Source organism: Talpa occidentalis, unplaced genomic scaffold (genome assembly GCF_014898055.3).
Source record: "Talpa occidentalis isolate TD23 unplaced genomic scaffold, MPIMG_talOcc4v2.1 talOcc4.5, whole genome shotgun sequence".
Classification (NCBI taxonomy): domain Eukaryota; kingdom Metazoa; phylum Chordata; class Mammalia; order Eulipotyphla; family Talpidae; genus Talpa; species Talpa occidentalis.
In genome coordinates, this window is record NW_023604861.1 from 43,852,371 (window position 1) to 43,875,164 (window position 22,794).

Here is a 22,794-nt window from a genome sequence, read left to right on the forward strand (position 1 = left end):
TGAAGACTTTTTACCTCTTAGCTGTCAAGCTTAGAAAAATCTGGACAAACACAAGTTTTAGAAAGGAGAAGATTTTAACTGTTAGAAGATAATCTCAAGAGTTTGCTGGAAAAGTGTTAAATACTTACAATGTTTTTCTGAAACAGGAACTAGAACAGTATGTTCCTCTTTAAAAATCTTGATTATAGGCAGTGATAGGCATAAAATGCCAGCTAAGAAAACTGCTATTGGAACTAATACACTCTCTTAGCCTTGCAGGAAACATTGTTTCAAACAGTCTAGTCCATGTCTACAAAATTTGTTCCCTTTCATAATTTCTTCATTCTTCTGACTGTGGAGTCCACAGTCCCAGGGCATGATCAGAAGAGAGTAATTTTACTGTGCACAGTGTTATCAGTCAGGAAAACATTTATCAGTCAGGAAAAGTTTTACTCAAGGCAAACTAACTGAATCATCTCATTTCAAAAGTAAATACATCCAACACCCAAGGTTCCTTGGTATTAAGACTATAAAGCACGGTAGTAAAAAGCAAAAGAAACTAGACAACACATGTGCATTCATACCTAACAATCATCAGTCTTTGTCACCAATGAATGCCTCAACCCACCTTTCCTGAGAACTGCAGGAGTGCTATTGCTCTCAATAGGTGCTAAGCAAATGAGATCTGATTTTTTATTTTCTGATTCTGTATTGAAAGAAAACTTCTGAAAAATAGACCCAGAAAGAGATAATCCCAACAGTAAGAGATCAGACAAAAAGGCTTTTTGATGTCCTTAAAGCAATTTCAAAGTCCTTACACATATACACACCCCCATCATCTGCTACTGCTTTTCTTTCTTACCTTTTAACAAAATAATTTAGTGCCTGTTGGGTACTTTGGAAAATCATTAGATAATGCCTGAAATTTTGGGGCAAGAGAATGAACAGAAAAGATTTAGTCGAGTTTCTAATTTCCCTAATAACGTGATTTCTCATGTATTTTCAATTTGTTTAATCTACACTTGTACAATAAACAATACTGTTCCATATAGACTCCTGGTGCTCCAGAGCTTTACTCATTACATTAAGTGACTTGTCTAAGGCAAAGCCACTGGTTGGTGTAGTTAAATCAGTAAGTCAGAGGAACTCTGGCCAACTGTTCATCCTTGTCACTGCAAAATTAATGCTTCCCTTTCAATCTTTGTAATAATAAGCTGCTAGTTTACTGTGTGCTTGCTGTGTTCCAGGTCGTTCTCACACAGTCCCTATTATTAATAGGGCATTAAAATGTGAGGTTAAGTAACTTTTCCAAGGTCATATAGTTAGTGAACAGGATTCAGATTCAATTATCTTTTTTTTTAGTAAGAAAATTAACTTTCAGGAAAACAATTAGAACAGTGCCAGAATAAATATATGAGTCCCCTTCCTTTTGTGAATCATTAGTTCTAGTTACCAATAATTCCTCATGCTTTCTTCTCTCTTTCACAGGTAGGAAAAAAAAATATATTGTGATCTGCTTGTAACCAAATTATCAGTGGGCTGAATTTTTTTGTGTGCCACAAATTAGAAGTAGAGTAGGGTTTTTTAAAATAAAAATTAGGCCAAAAGGGAAAAATACCTTGTTTTGACTAAGTGAAAACTAAGCATTGTAATAAATTTATTAGTTTCATTGCAAGAATTTAAATTTTCTTCTTCCTAAATGTTGGGCTATTATATCAACTTTAAATCAAGGAACAGAGTTTTCTGATATATAATTAACATTTTGTTAAAAATATTTTATAAAAATAAACATATCAATGAGTTTCATCTACTATAAAGCCAAAACATTTTTTTTTTTTAATATGAGAGCAAAACAAATTGTTTTTAATTAGTACTGGCATTTACGGTAAAGCCTCAGCTATAAAATCAGACCACCAACACAGGACCTCCCTGGTGGCACAAGGGGTTAAGCACAGCACTATGAAGCTATCTGCATCCTCTGCATCATGAGTTCGATCCCCAGCCAGCCATGGAGCTACCCACATGGTGCAGATCTCTCCTGGCTCGCCTGCTGCTCCCCTCAGCAGTGTATTTCAGTCGGTCTGCCTGTTCTATTCCCCACTCTGTCTCTGGTGGATCCTCTCACCCCTTGCACCTCTGGCCTGTATCCCAGTTCTTGTATGCATAAATAAATAAATCTTTAATTAAAAAAAAAGAAAACCAACACAGATAAGTAAAACTGATAAATTATCTTCACGCTAAAATTTCACATCTTGATTTTCCTCACAACTGCCTCCCTGGCAGTTACTCTCCCACTAGATTCTGGCTCTTCCCAACCAGTGAACTGAAACCGCTTTGTCAAGTTCAATAAGCTTCTTGTTACTAAAGCCAAAGGATATTTTTCAGTCCCCAAATTAACTCTGGTCAAATCTAACATTGTTGACCACTCTATCCTGTGGGGCTTCCTGTGACATCTGGGACACCACTTAACTATCTGGCCATTCATTTTCCATGGGAGTTTCATTTTATTTATGGTCCCTAAGTAGTGGTGGTTCTTTTCTCAGTTTTCACACATACCCTGGATGATAGCATTTCTTCCTATAGTTTTAAGAACAACCATCCGGTAGCTGATTAATCCCAAATCTTAACCTCTAGTCTGTGTTTCCCTCTTCAATATCAGACCCTTAAGATCAAGGGTGTCATGATGACATTTCCATGTAGAAGTTCCATCTGCACCCCAACTCAATATGCATGGAAGGGAACAAAATCCATTTGTGGTCCTTCCTCCTAAGCCTTCCATCTAGGTGTTGGTGCCCAAGACACCCAGACAATTAGCTTGATCCTCAAGTTTTCACATCTTCAGCACTACTGTTCCTAGTTCCTGTCCACTTGATTAAGCAACAAACTTCTCTAGGCAGGTCTACAATCTAGCTAACGATCTCTCTAAAATGCAAATCTGGTTACCGCTCCACTTACAACCCATGAGTAGCTCCTAGTTGTCCCCAGAATGAAGTCTAAATTCCTTAACAGGATATCTTGAAAGGGCAGACTCCTTCATAATATCCATAGTAGTCTGATATCTCGTCTAGCCTCTCAACACTTCAACCCCTTCCTTCATTTAATCCAGCTGTGACTACTAGGGCTGACCAGGTTGCCTAAAAGTCCACAGTGGACAATGCATTCGTATGATAAACATTTCAATTTAAATCACAGAAAGGTACAACAGCTATGTATTAGGAGCAGAGGTCTTCAAATACTTCATATGACTGGAGCTCTGCATTGTTTATTGCACAGGCCACACCCAAAATGTGCCATCTGTAACTTCCAGTTCTGGCTTCTTTAAAGTACAGTCCAGTAATAACCAGACACACATGCGAAGCATTCTGAGTACAGATTTCCGAATTTTATCATTTCTACAGCTGTCAATTCTCATCTAATATTACAAAAAAAAAAAAAAAAAAGCTGAAAAAGCAGTTCACTTTTATCATTGAGTCTCTCTAAAGTATTTCATTCAGTTTTCATAGACATGAGTTGCTTTTCAGTCTCATATTACATTTGTTTATAAATCTAAATGTTTCATTAATTATAATAACTACATCTGTCAAAAACAGATTTGGGGTCATGCCCTTGGCCCCTGATAAGGATGCAGCTCAATCAGTGAGCAGTCACTAAAGCAGGCAGCACTGAGCTTGAGTGACAAGGCCTCACTCTGCCCTTGGAGGCCATCTTGATCTGGTAAGCCTGTGTGTGTGGGCTAACAGTGTTTCTGTTGGGCTACTCTGATCCCCAGTTTTTCAACGTCAGACAGCTTAATGGGTTTCAACCAATGGGTTTCTCAAATGTACTCTCCTTTTTCTAGCTTCCACCATTTTTTTATGTTGTTTCCTCCTCCTGAAATACACCCATCCTTATGAACAATTTCATCTAACTCCCCACCCATCCTTCAAATCTTGGCTTTGATGTCTTTTTCTCCAGGAAGTCTCTGATTCTGATTTACATGCTTTCCATTTACACCTAACCCATATATTGTTGCAAGGCACTGTACTATATTCAAAGTTTTATGAGAAGAGTCTCTGGCTTCCTCATCGCCACCTACATAGTGCCTCACTTATAATAGGGAATATTCTATATCTGCTAAACCAAGAGCATATTTAAAACTCAACTCAGAAAGGTTTTAGAGGATTGTGGACATTTCCTAAAAACACCACCGCTCCATTAAGTCCTAATGGCAAGTTCTATACAATTTCTGTATAATAAGTTTATTAACTTCATAATAGAGTTGAATAAACTCACTTTTACAACACATACTAGCTCCTAAGTGGGGCAAGTTAATACATACATGAGGAATTTTTTTCCTGTTTCTGGACAATACATATATTACAGTATAAAATCAAACTGAAGCAACAGGAGCTGGAGACTGGAAAAAAAATCACCCCCGAGTCACCACCCCCTCCCCCACCCCCCAAAATTGTATTTTGAAACTACGGGGAATTAACAACAGTGGAAAGCGTCTCCATACACTGTCTTTTTCGTTAGAAAAACCAACCTTAAATCGGGGTAAGAAGCAGTTACCTGATGAAAGCAAGACGTTCCTGTAGCTGCTGCGGGGCGGCCGTTGGCGGGCAGCGCTCCAGCGCGCGGTGGGGTACGCGGGCAGAGGCCGCTCCCAGCAACCGCTCCCCTGCGGGTCACCGCCCGGGCCGGTGGCGGCCCTGGAGTGCCGGGCTTGGAAGAGATGAAGTGTCCATCTAGAGTCCCCTAAGAGAATACCCTGTTGCGTATTTCCTCTTAGACCTTTTGCCTTATCACTGGCTCTAGCAACTTGGGCGTCTGGTGTTCCCGCGAGGTACACCCCAGCACACTTGCCCACTAGGCACCCCAAGACTCCCTGCTCCTGAGAAGACCAGCACTCACCTCTGCGTGGAGAAGCCCTGGAGGTGGCTGCCCAGACGTTAAGACAGTGGGCAGAAGCCAATGCCTATGGCCGCTTGCCGCTGTTAATCAAAATTGTAAAAGCCAATGGGTCCACCTGAAAAGGTGTGTTGACTGAGCTTACCAAGCGCTAACTAGGATGTGCTCTAGTCTTCATCTCCTGACCCGGCAAAAGCATGGACAGGTTTCTCCACATGGATATGTACAGTGGAAGCAATATTAATTGCAGGTGGGGTGACACTCACACATTGCCTTTAATGACTAGTTTTTTATTGTTTCCTAATGAAAAAGTGACTAGGTAGTTAAGATTTACAACACTGTCACTAGCAACTTAAATTATTACATCATTCTGCTGAAGACTGTGAAATCCTGGCCTAGCTCACTAGAGAGCTAGACTGGCTTTATTTGATTCTTCATTCTAGCCTGCAAAAAGTGACTATGTAAGCCATAGAGAGATATAAATATTTTACAAATCAAATTAAGCAATTATTTGAATAATTTAGAAAATTTTTAAAAAGACTCAAAATGTCTAATCAAGTCCACTCATCATATTTGTATCTTCAGAAAATTTTCTATTTTTCATATTTAGCAATTATTATTACCTAGTCTTGCCCTTTTCTCTCCTCTCTTGTCTGGCATTATTACAAAATGCTCAAATATAGTACTAAACAGACTTTTAAAAGTGTAACTGATATATGGTAAGTCCTCAAATAACATTGTTTCATTACAAAATTGATGAGGAAACAAAGAATCCCAGATGACTTTGAACAAAACAACATCATTCAAGTAACTGGTTTCTAATACATGTCCTTTTGTTTAATGTCACAGTTTCCAAGAACCTATCAATGCCATTGCGGACTTAACTGTATATTTTTAATGGTAAACCCAAATTTACTGATTTCAGTGTATAGGCATGCTGTGGTTCTTTGCTTCTGACTCATAAAGATTGCACTCAAGTATGAAAACTGGATGTTCTCCTTTCTAGGACAAAATTAAGATAATCACTTGGTTTATATCATACTAGCAGACTAATATGGACTCCAGAGATGGGATAAATAAATAGAAAGAGAAGAATGAGTAGATAATATGAAAGAATTTTGAAAACCATAAAAGGAACCCAGAGTAAGAATGGAAAAATTAGGAGCACAAGTAGGCTGGTATGGAACACATTGCCTTTGATATAAAAGAAAGTTTCATAGAAGAAAGCAAAAGGCAGCAAAGATAATTCCTTCAGAGTTTTCACAGTGCAGGCATGCTTGCTAAGACCCAGGGTAAGGGAAGGAATACAAATACAATCAACAGTTAATCAATCAGGACTTTATGGTCTGGCAGGTAGCTTCTCATCCATGAACTTCATAAAAGTAATTATAAGTGATTCACTATCTCGATTCTATTATTTCACTATCAGGATTCATTTTAAGTACCACAGCCACACGGTCTATAAACATTACCATGGAGTGCTCCACGTCACCTTTCACTGAATGTGAGCTAGTAAAAAGATAGGACAAATACAAATGCAAATATAAGGCAAGAGAGAAGTAATAGTGGTAGAAAAGAGCACAGTTAGTGCTGCAAAGTTCTGAAAAAGGAATGCTCACTTATACCTAAAAGGAGTAGGTCTCATTTCTGGGGAAAAAGTAATAGCTAATATTCAAGTTCGTACAGTTTGAGAATATTTTGTGGGCATTTCTTGACTTGGAGGTTCTCAGAGCACTTGATCAGGGAAGAGGGCATTTTTATTATTAAAAAATTCTTACGACAGAAAATTTCAAATACAAAAGTAGACATATTAACACGTGAATTCACAACATCAATATTCTGAATTTTTTTTCAAAGATTTCCCACCATATCATTTCTTGCAAAAAACACTTCAGTATGTCCCCTAACATATAAGGACTTCAAAATTACTACACAACCATTATCCCAATGAACAAATTAACTATAATTCCTTGATGTCACTGTATGTGAAAATTTCCCCACTTGCCTCAAAATGATCTTTTTAAAGTTGCTTTGTTGGTATCAGAATCCAAACAAGGTTCACACAGAACATTTACCAAACATAATGTAGAATAAAACAAATTTATCCACTTGGTGGTATCTACCAGAGATTTTGCATTCAACAAATAGGGCATGAAGCTGGGTGACATTCCAGCGCTTGGATGGGATGTAAACCTGGACCCAGAACTGCACTTCCTATTCCTAAGAGGTACTTAAAGGCTTGGTCTTAGTATATGGAAAGGAAGGAAGCAAGACTGGGAAACAGAAAATTGGGGCCTGGTCCTGTCATGCGCTCACCTTCCTCTGGGCCATCACTCTCAAACCAGATGATGAAAAGCAGTAACTTTAATAAGCAATGTATGGCTAATTTCTCTAGATTAAGATTAAGGTGGGGCATTAGCTACAGGAAAAATGAGGAGTGTTTATCCCAGACAGCAGGGCCAGCTTCTAGGATTTGGTCTGATCTGCATGTTCTATACCATTCCTATGAACAAAGCTGTGAGTAACTCTGTTTAAGAATTACTTGATTCATGTAGTAGGAAATCTCCAAATCTGCTGAGCAGAAGCCTGACTTGACCACCACGATAGACAATAAGGTCCCTTGTCACACTCCCAAATCAAGTGGGTCCCAGACTCAGGGTTTTTATAATGCAGAAGCCAGGTAACCTGTGGTCAGTATGTCAGTATCCTACTTTTATAACTCTTCCTTCTCACCTTCCAAGGGGGATATTCCACTATTTATCTAGTAATGGGGAACCCCAGGAAAGGGAAATCCCCCAGTGGTAAAATCTAAAGAATGATCTATCTAGTTCTTCAGACTGAAAGGAGAGATGGCTGCAGGAAGGCTTTGACTTGTATGGACGAATGTTATGATCAAATGGTTTGGCTTTAAGGGATTTGGAAAGAACAAAATGAGTAACAGACTGGTTTGGAGAAGTATGATTACGATATAGCAGAATATAGTCAAGAATATGAGAAAATCCTTTGTCCCATGTAAGTGCCTAGTTGTGTCCTATGTGACTCCTACTGCAAAAGAGGCCATTAATAATTGTGTGAACATTTTGTTGGTAAATGTTTAATCTTCATTCCTAGTCATCTTGATGCTTATTCAGTGGGTTAAAAAAAAAAGCCATGTGGCAGAAATGGATGCCAAGTCCAGGCTAAACCACAGGGTGTCCCCTCAACGAAGTTAATGATATGGTTCCATCAAGGAACCAGATAGTTGCTTGTGGAAAGTTGATTACAATGGACCCTTTTCATAATAGAGGAGGTGCTGATCTTACTGAAAAAGAGATTTACTCCAGATATGGATTTGTTTTCCTTCTGTCATACCTCTGCTGCTATGGCATTTCACACACTACTTCTATCTAAGAATTCCCCAGTGAGGAAAGTACAGTGATAGGCAAGAGCCCACGAGTGTCACTGGTGTTATCTCACTGACCATCATGCAAAAAAACATGGGAGCAAACAGAATGGCTTAATGAATCCAAAGTTATAAGGGAAACATGAGGACACATGTACTACCACCCTGGATGGGCCATGTGTTCTAAATCAGTGCCTGATATGGCGATGCTCATCATCCGTCAGAACTCAAGGGCCCAGAAGCAAAGGGTCAGCAAAATACAAGGGTTGCTTCTTATGACTTTTTTTTAAGATTTATTTTTTATTTATGTAATGGCTGAGGTATAGGCTAGAGGTGCGGGAAGGTGAGAAGATTCACCAGCAAGAGAGCAGGGAGCAGAACAGGCAGACGGACCGAAAACACTGCTGAGGGGGGCAGCGGGCGAGGCAGGAGAGGTCTGCAGTGCCATGTGGGAATCTCCCTGGCCAGCCTGGAATTGAACCTGTGCTGCAGAGGCTGCAGACAACTTCACAGTGCTGTGCTCAACCTGCTTCAACCCCCGGGGAGACCCCTTCTTATGACTTCTTAATAACACATTTGCAAATGCTTTTCTTCCCCTCTAGAAACTCTGCTCTGTCAAAACTGAATTTAGTTGCCCAAAGGAGAAGTACTTCCCCTGGAATTCACAGCACTGCCCCCACAGAATTAGAGCTGGCCATTTTCTCTTCCCTGAGCGCTGGGAAATGAGCACCCAATGACTTCTGTAGTCTTTTGTAGTCACCACCATCACTTCTCGACTGAACAAATGCAATAACCTTCATATCAGTCTCCTTTCTTCTGCCTTTTCTCTCCCCAACTTGTTCTTCTTCTTTAAAGTATGAATCTATCATTTCCCTGCTAGCAGTGGCTTCTCATTGCACTTAAAGTTATCCTAACTCCTTCTCATGGCCTCAGTGCCCTCTCTATTTAGACACAGCCCAACCTCTGTTCTCCCACTACGTTTCCTCAGCCCAGACACCAGGGCCCTCTCACTCACACATCAACTTCCAACCTAAATTTGGGCATCTAATATTCCTTCTGCTGGGACCTCTTCCACCTCATTATTTACCTCCTGCTCATCTTTAAAGTCTGGGTGCCAGTGTCCCCTCCTCAAAGAGGTTACTCTCTGTTCCACCAGATTCCTAATTCACGCTCCTCCACATCACCCATGTTCATCTTCTCCAGAGCAATCATTAGTGCCTGAGATAATTCTATTAGTGCCTGAGATAATTTCAGTTACTGAAACTGCTTAAATGCCAGAACCTATACTCTTTGTGATGCTTTATTCTCTGCTGTATCTCAAGGAGTAAAAATAGTGTCTGGCTGATAGCTGATGTTCCTACCAATTTTGTGGATTGACTGATTGCTGGCTAAGAGAGGGAAATAAAGGGAACCATGACAACTCTAACCAGCTAGGAGCACTGTCAGCTCAGAAACCTTAATAGTGAATGTTTGTAACACCTCCACATGCATTAGGAGAAAAGTGTGTGCTGCTTAAATTTACCTGCGGTTATAAACATTGAAAAGGGATTACAACAAAACTGGAGAAGCAATGGATATACTCAGAGTCCCAGACTTGGAGATGTCTGCAGAAATTGGTGAACCTTTGGGCTGTCTTCCAGAGGAATGAGTGTTTTTGAACTACTCATGTGATAGGTGCGTCATGTTAGAATACTGTTATTTTGCAAACAAATGTCCAGCTCTATTTTCTTTGTAGTGCAACCTGGCATGTAATATAGCTACTTGTTAATCTATTATCCCCTCACTAGAATGTAAGTGATTTTAGGGACCGTTCTGTCCACTGTTATCACCTCGCAAATGGTAATCATTAATGAATCAATCAATTCAAATGAACAAATGGAAGACCTACCCAAAACCTACTTCTATTTCTAAGGAAATAGAGGTGAAACACTACATGACATGCACCTCAGTAACATCTTTAAAGATACATCAGTGGTATTGAAGGCTAAGTGGTAGTGAAGGCTAAGATAAACAGCTGGGACTACATCAAATTAAAGAGCTTCTGTATAGCATAAGAGACAGTAACTAAAACAAAGAGACACCCCACCAATTGGGAGAAAATTTTTGCACACAACACTAATAAAGGACTGATCACAAAAATCTACAAAGAGCTGATGAGACCCAACAAAAACAAAGTAAATAATCCAATCAAAAAATAGGCAGCTGAGCTAAAAAGAAACTTCTCCAAAGAGGAAATGCAAATGGTCAACAGGCATATGAAAAAATGTTCAACATCACTTGTAATCAGGGAAATGCAAATCAAAACCACAATGAGATACCATCTTACACAGTGAGAATGGCACATATTAAAAAAACCAACTACAACAAATTTTGGTGAGGATGTGGAGAAAAGGAACTCTCTTGCACTGCTGGTGGGAGTGCAAACTGGTCCAACCACTACAGAAAGCTGTGTGGAGATTCCTCAACCTGCTAAAGATGGAGCTTTCATATGATCCAGCAATTCCACTCCTAGGTATTTACCCAAAGGACACAGAATCATCAATTCAAAAGGGCACCTGCACCTCTATGCTTACAGCAGCACTACTTACAATAGCTAAGCCATAGAAACAACCCAAATGCCCAAAAATACATAACTGGATCAAGAAGATGTGGTACATATACACAATGGAATATTACTCAGCAATCAAAAAAGATAAACTCATGCAATTTGCGACAACATGGATGGAACTGGAAGGGATCATGCTCAGTAAAATAAGCCAGAAAGAAAAAGAAAAATACCAGATGGTCTTATTCATAGCAGGAATTTAGAAAACCTAAATAAGGGACCAGGAAAAAGGACTAATTATAATAAAGTAAAAATCAAAATCAACAAGCAACTATAAACCACAGACACACTACAGGGGGGTGGGGGAGTAGGATCAAAACAAGGGGGGGTGGGAATTGTATGGGGACTATAACTAAGATGAAAATACATTGTGCAAAAATGACAAATGATGTAAAAACTACATAAAATTAGAAAAATTAAAAACCTACTTCTATTTCTAGTAGAATAGAAAATCTACTAGAATTTCTGGATTCTTCTGGCAGAATGTCTTCCCCCCATGTATTCAATCTAGTAGGCAGGAAATCCATGCTCCTGCCTCCCTAATACACAAAGTAAGAGGTCCCCGGAGGCACCCAATCCTTCCACCTGTTCAGGGCCATCAAGAGGTGGATCTTATCACCTAAGCTTTGAGCATGGAATCCTCTATCCTGGGAATTGGACCCCTTAGTGAATGACAAAGGATAGGGTTGGTTTGCCATCCCTCAGTCCCTGTGATATCTTCCTGCTACCTGCTCACCTTGATGCCTTTCTTGTGGTTCCTTTGCCCTAGGAGCAAGCCTAATGGCCATCCATTTCCTTGCCTGGTTCCCCAGACATTCCATTAATTCTGCGAGAACCTAACATCCTTCCAACAAATTTCTTTAAGCTAATCAGAGTTAGTTTTTGTTGCTTCTCAATAAAAGAACACTAAAATCAAAATAAAACACTGTTACAGAAATAAACTGTTAACTGTTTGTATGTGTGGGGTTGAAGGAGAAAGTGTTTACAGTCTTACTGCCTTAATGACACAAGTTTTTTTGCCCCATTTTAATACATCCTTTTAAAAGTTTTTGACGGTATGTATACATGCTGTATATGGCTTCAGTCATTTACACGTCATTGCTTAAATTATGCCCTCCAAAATGATGCTGAAATCCTAACCCTCAGTACTGGTGAATGAGACCTTATTTGGAAATAAAGTTTTAGTGTATGATTAAGTAAAGATGAGGTCATTAGGGTGGGTCCTAATTCAATCTGACAGTGTGAACACCCTGTTAAAATGAAGGCAGAGGCAAGGGTAATACATCTACATGCCAAGACACAGGTTACCTGAGAAACCAGAACTAGAGAGAGGGTAGCAGTGATTCTCCCACGTGGCTCTGGGAAGCCATGCTGCCACCCTGATTTCAGCTACCAGCCTTCATAACTGACATAATAAGTTTCTGTTGGTTAAGATACCCAGTTTTGGCATTTTGTTTTGGCAACCTTAGCAAGACAAGCACATATGGCTTTATTTCCTCCTTTTATCTCACTTTAAAATTACAGCTATTTTTCATATTGCTACGTGGTTTTCCTAATTATGTTGTAAACTGTTTAGAAGTAGTCATTCATGTAACAATTCAACTTCCTATTTTATTACAACTGAACATTTACATTCCTCACCTTTTGTGTTATCAAAATAATATGAAGAACATTTTATACAGGTAGGTTTTTTCCTTTTAGATAATTTTCTCAAAATACATCACTAGAAGTTGAGGACAGGGTTAGAGAGGATGAACATGAGACACGGCTTAACTACTTTGCAAAAGGATGACAATAATTTACTTTGCCATCAGGGGAAAGAGTTTCGAATTTTGAATGGAAATTATGTTGACATGGTAAAGGGAAGGGAGAAAATTCTAGGCAAAGGAGTAAGATAACCAAAAACACAGGGAGTATGAAAGCATAGAGAGGACGGAGAGAATGAATGGTGAGCAAACATGAAAGAAAGAGGGAAAAGTAATCAAGATTTGCAGGAAAAAAAACTGTGCACCTCCTTAAGGAACTGCAACTTTATTCCAATGGTAATAGGGAAAGTTTGTAACATAAGACTTGAACATGATCAGTAACTGACAAAAGAATGCATGGAAGCCTGGCCTGCTGAAGTGACAGGCGCAAAGGTGAGACTAAAGGAACACACGAGAGCTAATGACTTGTGGGCCTCTGGGCAGTTTGATTCGGGGGTGTCCAGCCTGTTCAGCTGAACAGGCAAGAAATTTCCTCAAAGTCTGCTTGGCATCTAATTTTCCATTTTCTTCTCACCGCTTTGATGAAGAGTCTAACCTTGATTCCTAACATACGATGTGAGTTGGAAACCATGCCAACACTATTTGGAGTGCTAACAGTTCCTCCCCATTCTTCACTGTTCACCAACTCTCTGACCTTTCACTACCTGTGAGAACAACAATTTTTTCGTCAGAATCCATCAGCGACCTTGCCATCATTTTTGATGACCAACCACCATACTTTTTGAATATGTCTTTAAAAATTCCTCCCTTGACCAGGTGACTCTACACCACCTTGATCTCTTTCCCTTCTCCCGGCCATCTTTATTTCCCCTTCCTAGTCTCCCTGAAATGTAAGTATTCTCCAAGTGACACTATCCAACCCTTTCAAGACTTTTGAAACAAAATTATTATTATTTTTTTAAATAATAAATTTTATTTTTATATTCCCCATACAATTGCAGCCCCCCCATTCTGACCCCAATCCCTCCCCTCCCGCCCCTCACCCCCTAAAAAGTGTCTCTGGTTCATAGTTTTTTGTTGATTTTGATTTTCACTTTCTTATAGTTATTCATTTTCCTGGTCCCTTATTTAAGTTTTCTAGATTCCCGCTATGAGTGAGACCATCCGGTATTTTTCTTTTTCTTTTTGGCTTATTTCGCTGAGCATGATCCCTTCCAGCGCCATCCATGTTGCTGCAAATTGCATGTGTTTATCTTTTTTGAATGCTGAGTAATATTCCATGGTGTATATGTACCACATCTTCTTGATCCAGTCATCTATTTTTGGGCATTTGGGCTGTTTCCAAAGCTTAGCTATTGTAAATAGTGCTGCTATAAACATTGGGGTGCAGGTGTTCTTTGGAATGGATGTTTCTGTGTCCTTTGGGTAAAGACCTAGGAGTGGAATTGCTGGATCATATGGAAGCTCTATGTGAAACAAAATTATTTAAATCCCATCCATCCTTAATGCTTCAGTTACCACCTACACATGGAGAACTTGCCCGTACTGTCAGCTAGCAGCAGAGCAGGAACCAGAACTCAGAACCCAGACCTCTCAAGGCCCAGTTCATCTCTCTGTCACCACTCAATATTGATTTTAAACATAAGGCAGTAAATGCAGCAATTGAAGTTATAATCATCAGTAGTCTGCTACTTTTTAAAAGAGAATCATCATAGTTTTTAGATTAAAAATATGGGCCGAACTGAAATGCTATTTGATAGGTTTTATAGACTTAAATCCTATTTCTGCTATTTCTCAGGTGAGTGAATTAAGTTATTTCACCCATTTACATATGGGCTTTCTTATCTGTAACATGAGGAAAACAATAGTGTCCATCCGGTATATTGATAAGGCTGATGAGTTACTTCATCAGAGCACACAGGGTAGCATGACCACACACTAAGTGTTCAATTCACTTGTATTTTCATCCAGTGTATATGCTGGGCTGTGCTACTGCTGAGTGACACTGACAGGCAGAAGGGAAGACTTTCATTTTTAAGAACTTGTACTGACAGATTATTATCTACTACATTAAATAAACCTTCCTCTGGTGTTCAAAACCGTGTTGGTGAATACCCAGCAAGAACTTAGAAAACTTAAGGTAAATATCTGGACCTTGGGGCTTAGATGGATTTCACCTGCAGGACCTTAGGTACATGGACACCAAGAGAGGGACAAATTTCTCTTAGGGTCACTGGATACAGCGAAACAGCAACCTGGACAGTTGATGACAAGCCCATGCCTGCATGAGCTGCTACTGAGAAGAGCCTCCCTCATATTCAGGCAAACAGCACCACGATCAGAGACAAGCAGAAAGTTGCAAATCAACTGAAAACAGTTAAATGACTGACTCCACACCAGTCTATCAGAGGCCTCCCCCCACATCCCAACATGGAGTGTAGGAGACTCACTGTTGGATGCTCTCATTTGCCGTCGGCGTCCCACACGGTCCAGTCCAATAGGGGTGCTCTGGGAAAAGGTGAACGGCCGGAATCGGGCAGAAACAGCCTTGTAGGGCGGCACCTGGTGAGCTGGCACAGGTGGCCTGGCTGCCGGCTAAAAAAAGGAAAGCAAAAGGCTGTAAGAAGATGCCAGGAAGTGGCAGCCCTGCGAGCTCCTCACACATACAGCTATTAGGGGCTCGGCATTTTCACCTCAAAACCACTCACAGATGTGAACAGGTTTCTCCAAATCATGTCAAATGCTTCATGCTGTTATTCTAGAAATTTCAACTCACTGGCTCTTAGCTCATAACATAACATTTCAAGTTATTTGTCAGTGACACACACTGGAAGGTAACACCCAGTGAAAGAAAAGCATTGAAGAGGAAAAGCAAATTTAGCAAGTGGTGGATTTCTCACAAAGATGCGGGTCAGAAGGTTAAGAAGATGTGTTCCCAGCAGCAGCCTAGACAGGAATCAGTCAGTGCTAGGGGCCCTGCTGGACTCCAGCCTCCTTTGACTCATCCACAGGCAGGCATCAATTAGTATTTGTGGAATACGGTTCTTGTTCAGTTAAACTAACGTGACAATTGAGTTTTGCTGAAAAGAAGAGTTGGTTTTTCACAAATTTAAGTAGGTCTTTTTAGAGTCACCTATATGCTTTTTTGATTTTCCTTATGAACCATTCTTATAACTGCACTGAATGCCAAGTTGGTTCATGCTTTCCTTAGCTTTTCTTAGAATCTTCCTACCCAATTCCCTAAATTAGCTCACAGTGCAGAAAATTATCTTACTCTACTCCTTTTTGATGCTTTGAAATGAGATAAGGTGCTTTAGATCTTCCCTATACTGCTTTGAGTTAAAACAGTTACAGTTTGCTCTAGCTCAGCATTATTTCCTAGCAGGAAAATGCATCTTACAACAGAAAGTTCATGGCATTCTTCTGCTTTATTTGTTTTTACCTTAAAAATTCAACTTAATCGCAAGATATTCTTGAGCACTTGCTCTAAGCAAGGCAACAAGATGGACTTTATAGGGACAATGCAAACTTATAGTCCAATGACAATTCCCTTTCAAGAGTATTTTATGGGTTATTTATGGTATCAGCTAGCAAGTTTAAAAAATGGAAGTTGGGCTCTTTCTCATATACTATTTCTGTGAACATCTGAAGGTGGATGGGGTGTTAGCCTCCCCAAACATTACACACACCTTCTGAACACAACCTTTTTCTAAATATTTTGTATCCTCCAAGTGATCTCTGGGTACTTGGTAAATACTTGTTGAATTACTAAAAGGCACTGAAAGAATAATACTAAGACTTTAATCTATTGTCAAAGCAGTTGTAAAGCTTCAACTCGAAAAAAATGGTAGGAAAAAAACTATTTCCTTATCCCCTAAGAAGTGATTTCTACTTTATTTTCTTCTTACCAATACATTTTAACCATGATGACACTTTCAAGAATTCCTTCTTTCAAGAAGTTCACTAAATATGCGCTGTTACTTTCCCCCCATCTTCAAATCTCAGATGATTTAGAACAAACAGCAAACTAGTTACACACAATTCAAGATTTCAGGAAAGATAGAAGATTAGTAAAAGGCATCCAAATGTCAGACGGTTAGTTTTGATTCATGCATGTTTTCAAGCAAAGTCAAGAAGAAAGGCTCAGAGCAGAGCAGATGCGTCATCTTCGTCAGGGAAGAGAAAGGAAAGCAGCTTCCTGTTTAGTTTGCAGCAGGAGAACAAAGGCCAGGAAGCTGGAGGGCTGTTGGCTTGGGTAAAATCACCCCAGATCTTACTTGAGTCAGAAGAGTCTCTATTTCCTCTGTCTGGCTCTTTGCATAGAAGCTGACCCCGCCTATCACAGAGATGGGCCGTCTCCTCCGGCCTCCTTTGGGGTAGCCCCCGGCAGCACTCTGGTGTGCAGGGTCGGAAGAGGCCATGCTTGGCTGGTGGTCACCATCCACAATGTCTTCTTTCTGGGGGTCCACAGCAATTGAGTCTTCCGGAATAGATAAACTTCGGCTGACCAACTGGCCATAGTCAGAGAGTGGTCGAGGCCTTGACCTTCTTGCTGAACCCCATCTCCGCTTGGTGATCCTCTGAGCCTCAGCCCGATCTTCCTCCTGGGATGAGCTCCGCCTCCAGGATTCCTCAGTAACAACCTTTTCAAATGTGAACAAGTTAGGTGAGCACCAATACTCAGGCAGGTATTATAACGATTACAAATTCCCTCCTACTTCCTCAGCCCAGATTCAAGACTTTTTGATTCACTTATTTTAATGTTATTTGTATAACAGAAAGACATAATTGAAATATAGATTAGCAAGTAAATCTATCTTTAGTTGGAGATTGAATTAAGACCACAATTTAAATGGTGTTATTTGGTGGCCAGTGAGAAGTTCTGATAAGGGATTAAGAAAGTCAGCCCCATTGAGAGTTAATAAAAAGAACTTTTAGCTATGGTAGGTGTCACCAAAACCTACATAATAACAGTGGAAACGCAGGCCTGTCAGTAGAAAAAAATGAATGTGCAACGCTATACAATTCTACTTAAGGTGTTCCCTTTCAACAACGTTTAAAAATAGTAGGTGCTTTAAGAAGATTAAGTCTGGGTTGTTAGGGCCTAACAGAGACTCAAGTGAAGTCTGATGGGAAGAGAGAGAAAGAGCACTGAAGTGGGATTCAAAGAAGTAGCTCAGGTTACTAAGTGGCTGTATGAGCTTGGACAGTCTCAGCTAACCTTTCATGGTTTCAGAATCAACTATTCCACAGCACTTCTGAGAGTTTATGGTGCTAAAGTAGCTGCTTTTTATTTCTTTTTTAAAAATTTATATTTATTTATAGTACACTCTCAGGTGTAATCCCCATAAAATTACCACCATGGAGACACCATGGTGTCTAGACACACATTAGACACACATCCTGCCTAATGTCTAGGATTTATAGTTTGCCTGCTATTTTTGTCCTTTTTTTTCTTGCCCTTATTTTTTATTCCCTGTGATCCTCCTATAAGTGCAACCATCTGATATTTTTCTCTTTCCTTCAGACTTGTTTCATTGAGCACAGTCCCTTCCAGCTCCATCCATGTTGCTGCAAATGACATGAGTTTGATTGCTGAATAAGATGTGGTATATCTACACAATGGAATCTTTTTTATTTCTAAAAAAATTTTCAAAGGCAAGGCAATGTACTAGGAAAAAAACATGAGGTTTGAAATGGTGACAACTCTGTGTAAGTCTGCCTGGGCCACTAACAAGCTTTGTAACCACAAGCAGGTTACTTAACCTCTGAGCATTTGGTTCTGCAGCTGTTCACAGGGCAATAATGAATGGATCCTTAAGAGGATGAGACAATGGCAAGACAGTCCTTAGAAGTCACAGTTAATTATTGCCCTTAAAAACCACTGAAAACCATCCTTTGGAGATAACCCCTCTCTCAACAGTCCCCTTAAATCTGGGCCCCGAGGGCTGTTGCACAGATCTAAGGGAGGAAGCAAAGATAAGATGTTGCAGAGTATGTAACAGACACCAGTGGCTTGCTTGTGGGCCAGGCCTGGGTGCCTTCAATTCTTCTATCCTTATAGGTTATTTTTAAATAATATAAAAATAAAAACAGGAAGGGGCACAAAGAGAAGTATAATAACCAGAGAAGTCATGTGACTGCAGGGCAGACAGCAGGCCACCCTGGCCTGAATGAAGACAATCAGCGCAACTGATGCACCATTGTGTCCTTTGCCCATGAGAACAGGCCCAAGAAGCTGCTTCTTGCCAATTATTGGCACCCAAGACCTGAAATGCAGGCTCAGTAATTTCCAATCTGATGTGCCTACACTGTTCACTAAGACCATATACCATGCAAATTCTGATGAAGAGCAAAGGAAGCAAGAAGGGACTGACAGATTCTTCACCACCATTATTTTTCAAATTAGGAAAACCCGAGACCTACAAAAGTACAGTGTCATGGCCAATTAGCAACAGCAGAGACATTGAAATATGGGTCTAATTTCTGTACCACTATACCCCATTTTCCCATTATATTATCTCTGCTCAAAAGAAAATGGGTTCTAGCAATCACCACTTAACTTGCTATCTGCTGATAATTACTGTCTAGAACACTATAGTCAATGCAAGTCGTAATGGATCCATGATGTAGCGTTGTCGAATAAAAACTGTTTTGAGCTGAAGGTATTTAAGAATAGGCTTTTTTTTTTTTTTTTCTGAGCTCTCTTATCTACCTGAAAGCAGAGCCTCCCAAAGGAACTCCGTTGTCCAAAATCCCCTCTCTTGGGATAGGATTCTCTTTCTTCCAGCCAGTAAAGACTTAATAATCACTTGACAGGAGAAGCCTACACTTAAACAGACGTTATCACAAAAATGATGATCTCTCTCTCATCTATTTTGCTACAGACCCATTTATTTTTACTGAAAGTCACTTGTTTTCCCAGAAGTGTTCTTCTCTACCTCCCCGCCCCCAATTCTATTTTCTCTAGTCACACATTTTTTTTTTGTGAACTCCCATTTATTTACATGAATAAAAATCTGCCTGTTCTTACTAATACTTGTGTGTGTGTGTTTGTTTAATTCATACACCCCCAAGGAAAGAACGTAAGAGGGAGGAAGAAAGTTTTTCCTTTCTGATATCACCATGGGAAAATATGTGAGAAATTATGAAAAAGCCATGCATTACACATGAACAACAGATTATGAATGATTTTTCTAAATCAAATGGCCTTGAGCATACAAGAGCATACAATGAGAATAAATTCTTTATATTATTTCCTTGTGATTGAAAAAAGGTTCAGAAACAAAGGGCTAAAAAAACAGAAGAACAATGAAATTATAGGGAAAAAAATTACAGGCAATGAATACTCTGGTCACAAAACTAAGTACAGCTTTTTTTAAAAAATCTTTTTTGTACTTATGCAACATGCAATATGCCTTTCCTCACTGATGCCAAGAAGATAATAAGGAAATGAGTTTAAGAAAACAAGAAGTGTCTTAGTGGTTCAGGTAACAAATCCTTCTGAGCACTAAGCCACACTCCAGGAAGTGAGGAGGCAAAGGAGGTGCGCTCCCAGGAGGAATTCAGAGGGCAGGAGCCCAGAAGAGATAATTCAAGTCAGACATTACTCCTAAGGATCAGCTGCTGTCCCCTGCTGGAGCACGGTATTATAATAATAAGGTAAAAATCAAAATCAACAGGCAACTATAAACCAGAGACACACTACGGTGGGGAGAAGGGAATAGGATCAAAACAAGGGTGGTGGGAATTTTACGGGGACTCAAACCAAGATGAAAATGCATACATTGTGTAAAAAGGAAAAATGATGTAAAAAATATATAAAATAAAAAAGAATCAACTAAAACTATACTTGAAGTACAGATACAGTTCCACTAAAGATACAAAAGAAAATAACCGCTCTAAATGTTATTCAAAGTTCTAGAAAGTTGCAAAAATCAGTTACCAGAATTACACATAAAACTGAAATGTCCATTTTATTCCCAGCAAAAGCATAGAGGGAGGGAAACACATACAGGGTGAAAAATCCCTCCAATTTAAGGTCCCATTCAACCAGTGATCCTTAGTCAGAAAAGAGTTACATTGCTTATAAAACAAATTTGAATTTTGATTCATATTCTAGGGCTGAATCTTCTTTCAATTAGAAATACAAGCTAGGTTTATTCTAGGAATTGTAGTTTGATTGTGACTATATCTGGAACTATCAACACCCAAACACCAACAAACAGGCTATAACCTAATCCAGATTCTGCTACAGGCAGCAGTGGCCCACAGACACACAGAAGGAAAAGCAGTTGAACACATGATCTCTGCTGTCTTTAAGACACTATAATCAAGGTTAAGTGGCTATGTCACAGCTCTGCCTAGTCCAGTGTCTATTCAGATTCCAGCAGCCTGTACTTCAGATCCACCCAGGGCTCACTGAGCTTGAATAGCCAATTCACACCCATGTTATAAACTTCTGTAAACAGATTTCAGTGGAATGGCTTCTCTTTTAACTTGTATTTGTCAGTGTTGTTTCAAAGTATGTTACCTAGTCAGCAGTATCTTTATGGTTCCTCTGCAAGATTTCTTCTTTTATAAAAGTAAAAAGCCAAAACAGATCTTGTTACCGAGTTAGACACTTCAAAACATTTTTCAAAGCCACAATGGGAGTAAATGACTAACCAGATGGAAAATAAAATTACAGCACAATAAAAACCTGATTTCCTATGTATCTGTTCAGAAGTCTGATCTAAAATAAGCATATAGGGTAAAGTAACAATTGCAGTTTGAGTTTTGTTCCCTTAAATATTGAAGTCCTTAACCCCAGTGCTGGTGAATGTGAACCACCTGACTTAGAAATCCAGTTTTTGTGGATGTAATCAAATTAAGATGAGGTGATAGTCAAATAAGTGATACCTAAGGTAATGGCCAGCATCCATAGAAGAAGGGGGTGATCCGGTTACATATATAGACAATAAAAGGAAAGCCACGAGAGGACAGAGGCAAAGATGTAAGTGATAAGTGATAAGTGAGTGATAAGATAAGCACCAAGGTTTGCCACAACCCCCACCAGAACAGGAAGAGGGCAGAACAGATTCTCCCCTGTTGCCCCAAAGGGAGCCAGGCCTTGTTCACACCTTGATTACAGACATCTGGACTCTACAGCCATGAGAGAATAAATGTCTGGTATTTTAAGCCACCCACTTTGTGGTGACTTGTCACAGAAGTCCTAGAAAACTAATACAATTAGGTAATTTAGAAGAAAAATGTAATAGGGAAGGAAATGAAGATACTTTGCCTAGATTTAAGAGAAAAAAAACTAAAGCGAAAAGCATTACTTTGAACACACTAAAGGTATTCTCAAGATATATACTAAAACAATACATAAGTTTTCCAGGTTATTAGAGTCCTGGATACTGCAGGAAGTTCAGGTACAGTTACAGAGCTGAAGATGGGAACAATGAATGAGATAGAGGGCTGCAGTGATAATAGTAATGCAAGCTGTGATTTTTGAATGATGGGTCAGAACTACACCAGGCACAAGCTACCTTAATCTTCCCAGCCACTCTAGGAGGCAGGCACTATTTGTCATCTTTTACCAAAATAAGGTACTGTAGCTAAGATAAATAAAGTGACCTGCACATGTTAAAAAAGCCAGGAAAGGAAGGGGCCCATTTCAAAATCCTCTCCGTCAGATCTCAAAATCTTTGTCCTTTCTGCTCTATAAACCGGCATCCATGGCATATACTTTTACTGAAGGAAAACAAAACACTGCAGGTTTCCCTGCCTTTAAATGAAGACTTGCTTAGAGGAAGAGGAGAATGATCATTATGAGAGGCTCTAGTAATGGTGCCCTGGCAAGCTGGTAAAATCTATAGACAACCTTAGATTCACATTTCTACATGCATAAAATAAAACAGATTGGATTATAAAATAAGCTGATTATTTTGAAATACAATTATGAAAAAATATTAAAAGAACTATAATATGTCATGCATGATTTAAGAGTGATGAATTCTAAAACCACCATACTTTTTTGAAGTATTGATGAGTATGAGATGTCTTCAGATATCAGCAAAAATTGTTGTATGATATGAAAAAAGATCTGATTTCACTGGTGATGATGTCATTGGTGCTGTTCCTGTTGCTCTGGTCTGATGCCTACATTCATAATTGAAGGAAATGATACATTTTAGCTAGATAGTGAAAACAAAAATAAAGTCCCCACTCTCTGATATCCGTAGATA

The 22,794-nt window shown here is 39.5% G+C and overlaps 1 protein-coding gene across 5 annotated transcripts in view; it reads right to left on the reverse strand.

Annotated features, from left to right (window-relative positions):
• The window catches only part of SPATA13 (spermatogenesis associated 13), a 278,943-nt gene that overhangs the window by 39,354 nt on the left and 216,795 nt on the right, over window positions 1-22,794 (reverse strand). For 3 of the 5 annotated variants that reach the window (XM_054701837.1, XM_054701838.1, XM_054701839.1), the window contains exons 3-4: window positions 16,840-17,205; window positions 15,013-15,157 (exon numbers count right to left, since the gene is read on the reverse strand). In XM_054701837.1, the coding sequence (XP_054557812.1) occupies window positions 15,013-15,157; window positions 16,840-17,205 (511 nt within the window). Of the gene's footprint in view, window positions 1-4,530; window positions 4,593-15,012; window positions 15,158-16,839; window positions 17,206-22,794 lie in introns of those variants that run through there. The other 2 variants (XM_037527040.2, XM_037527039.2) reach the window with 1 other exon arrangement.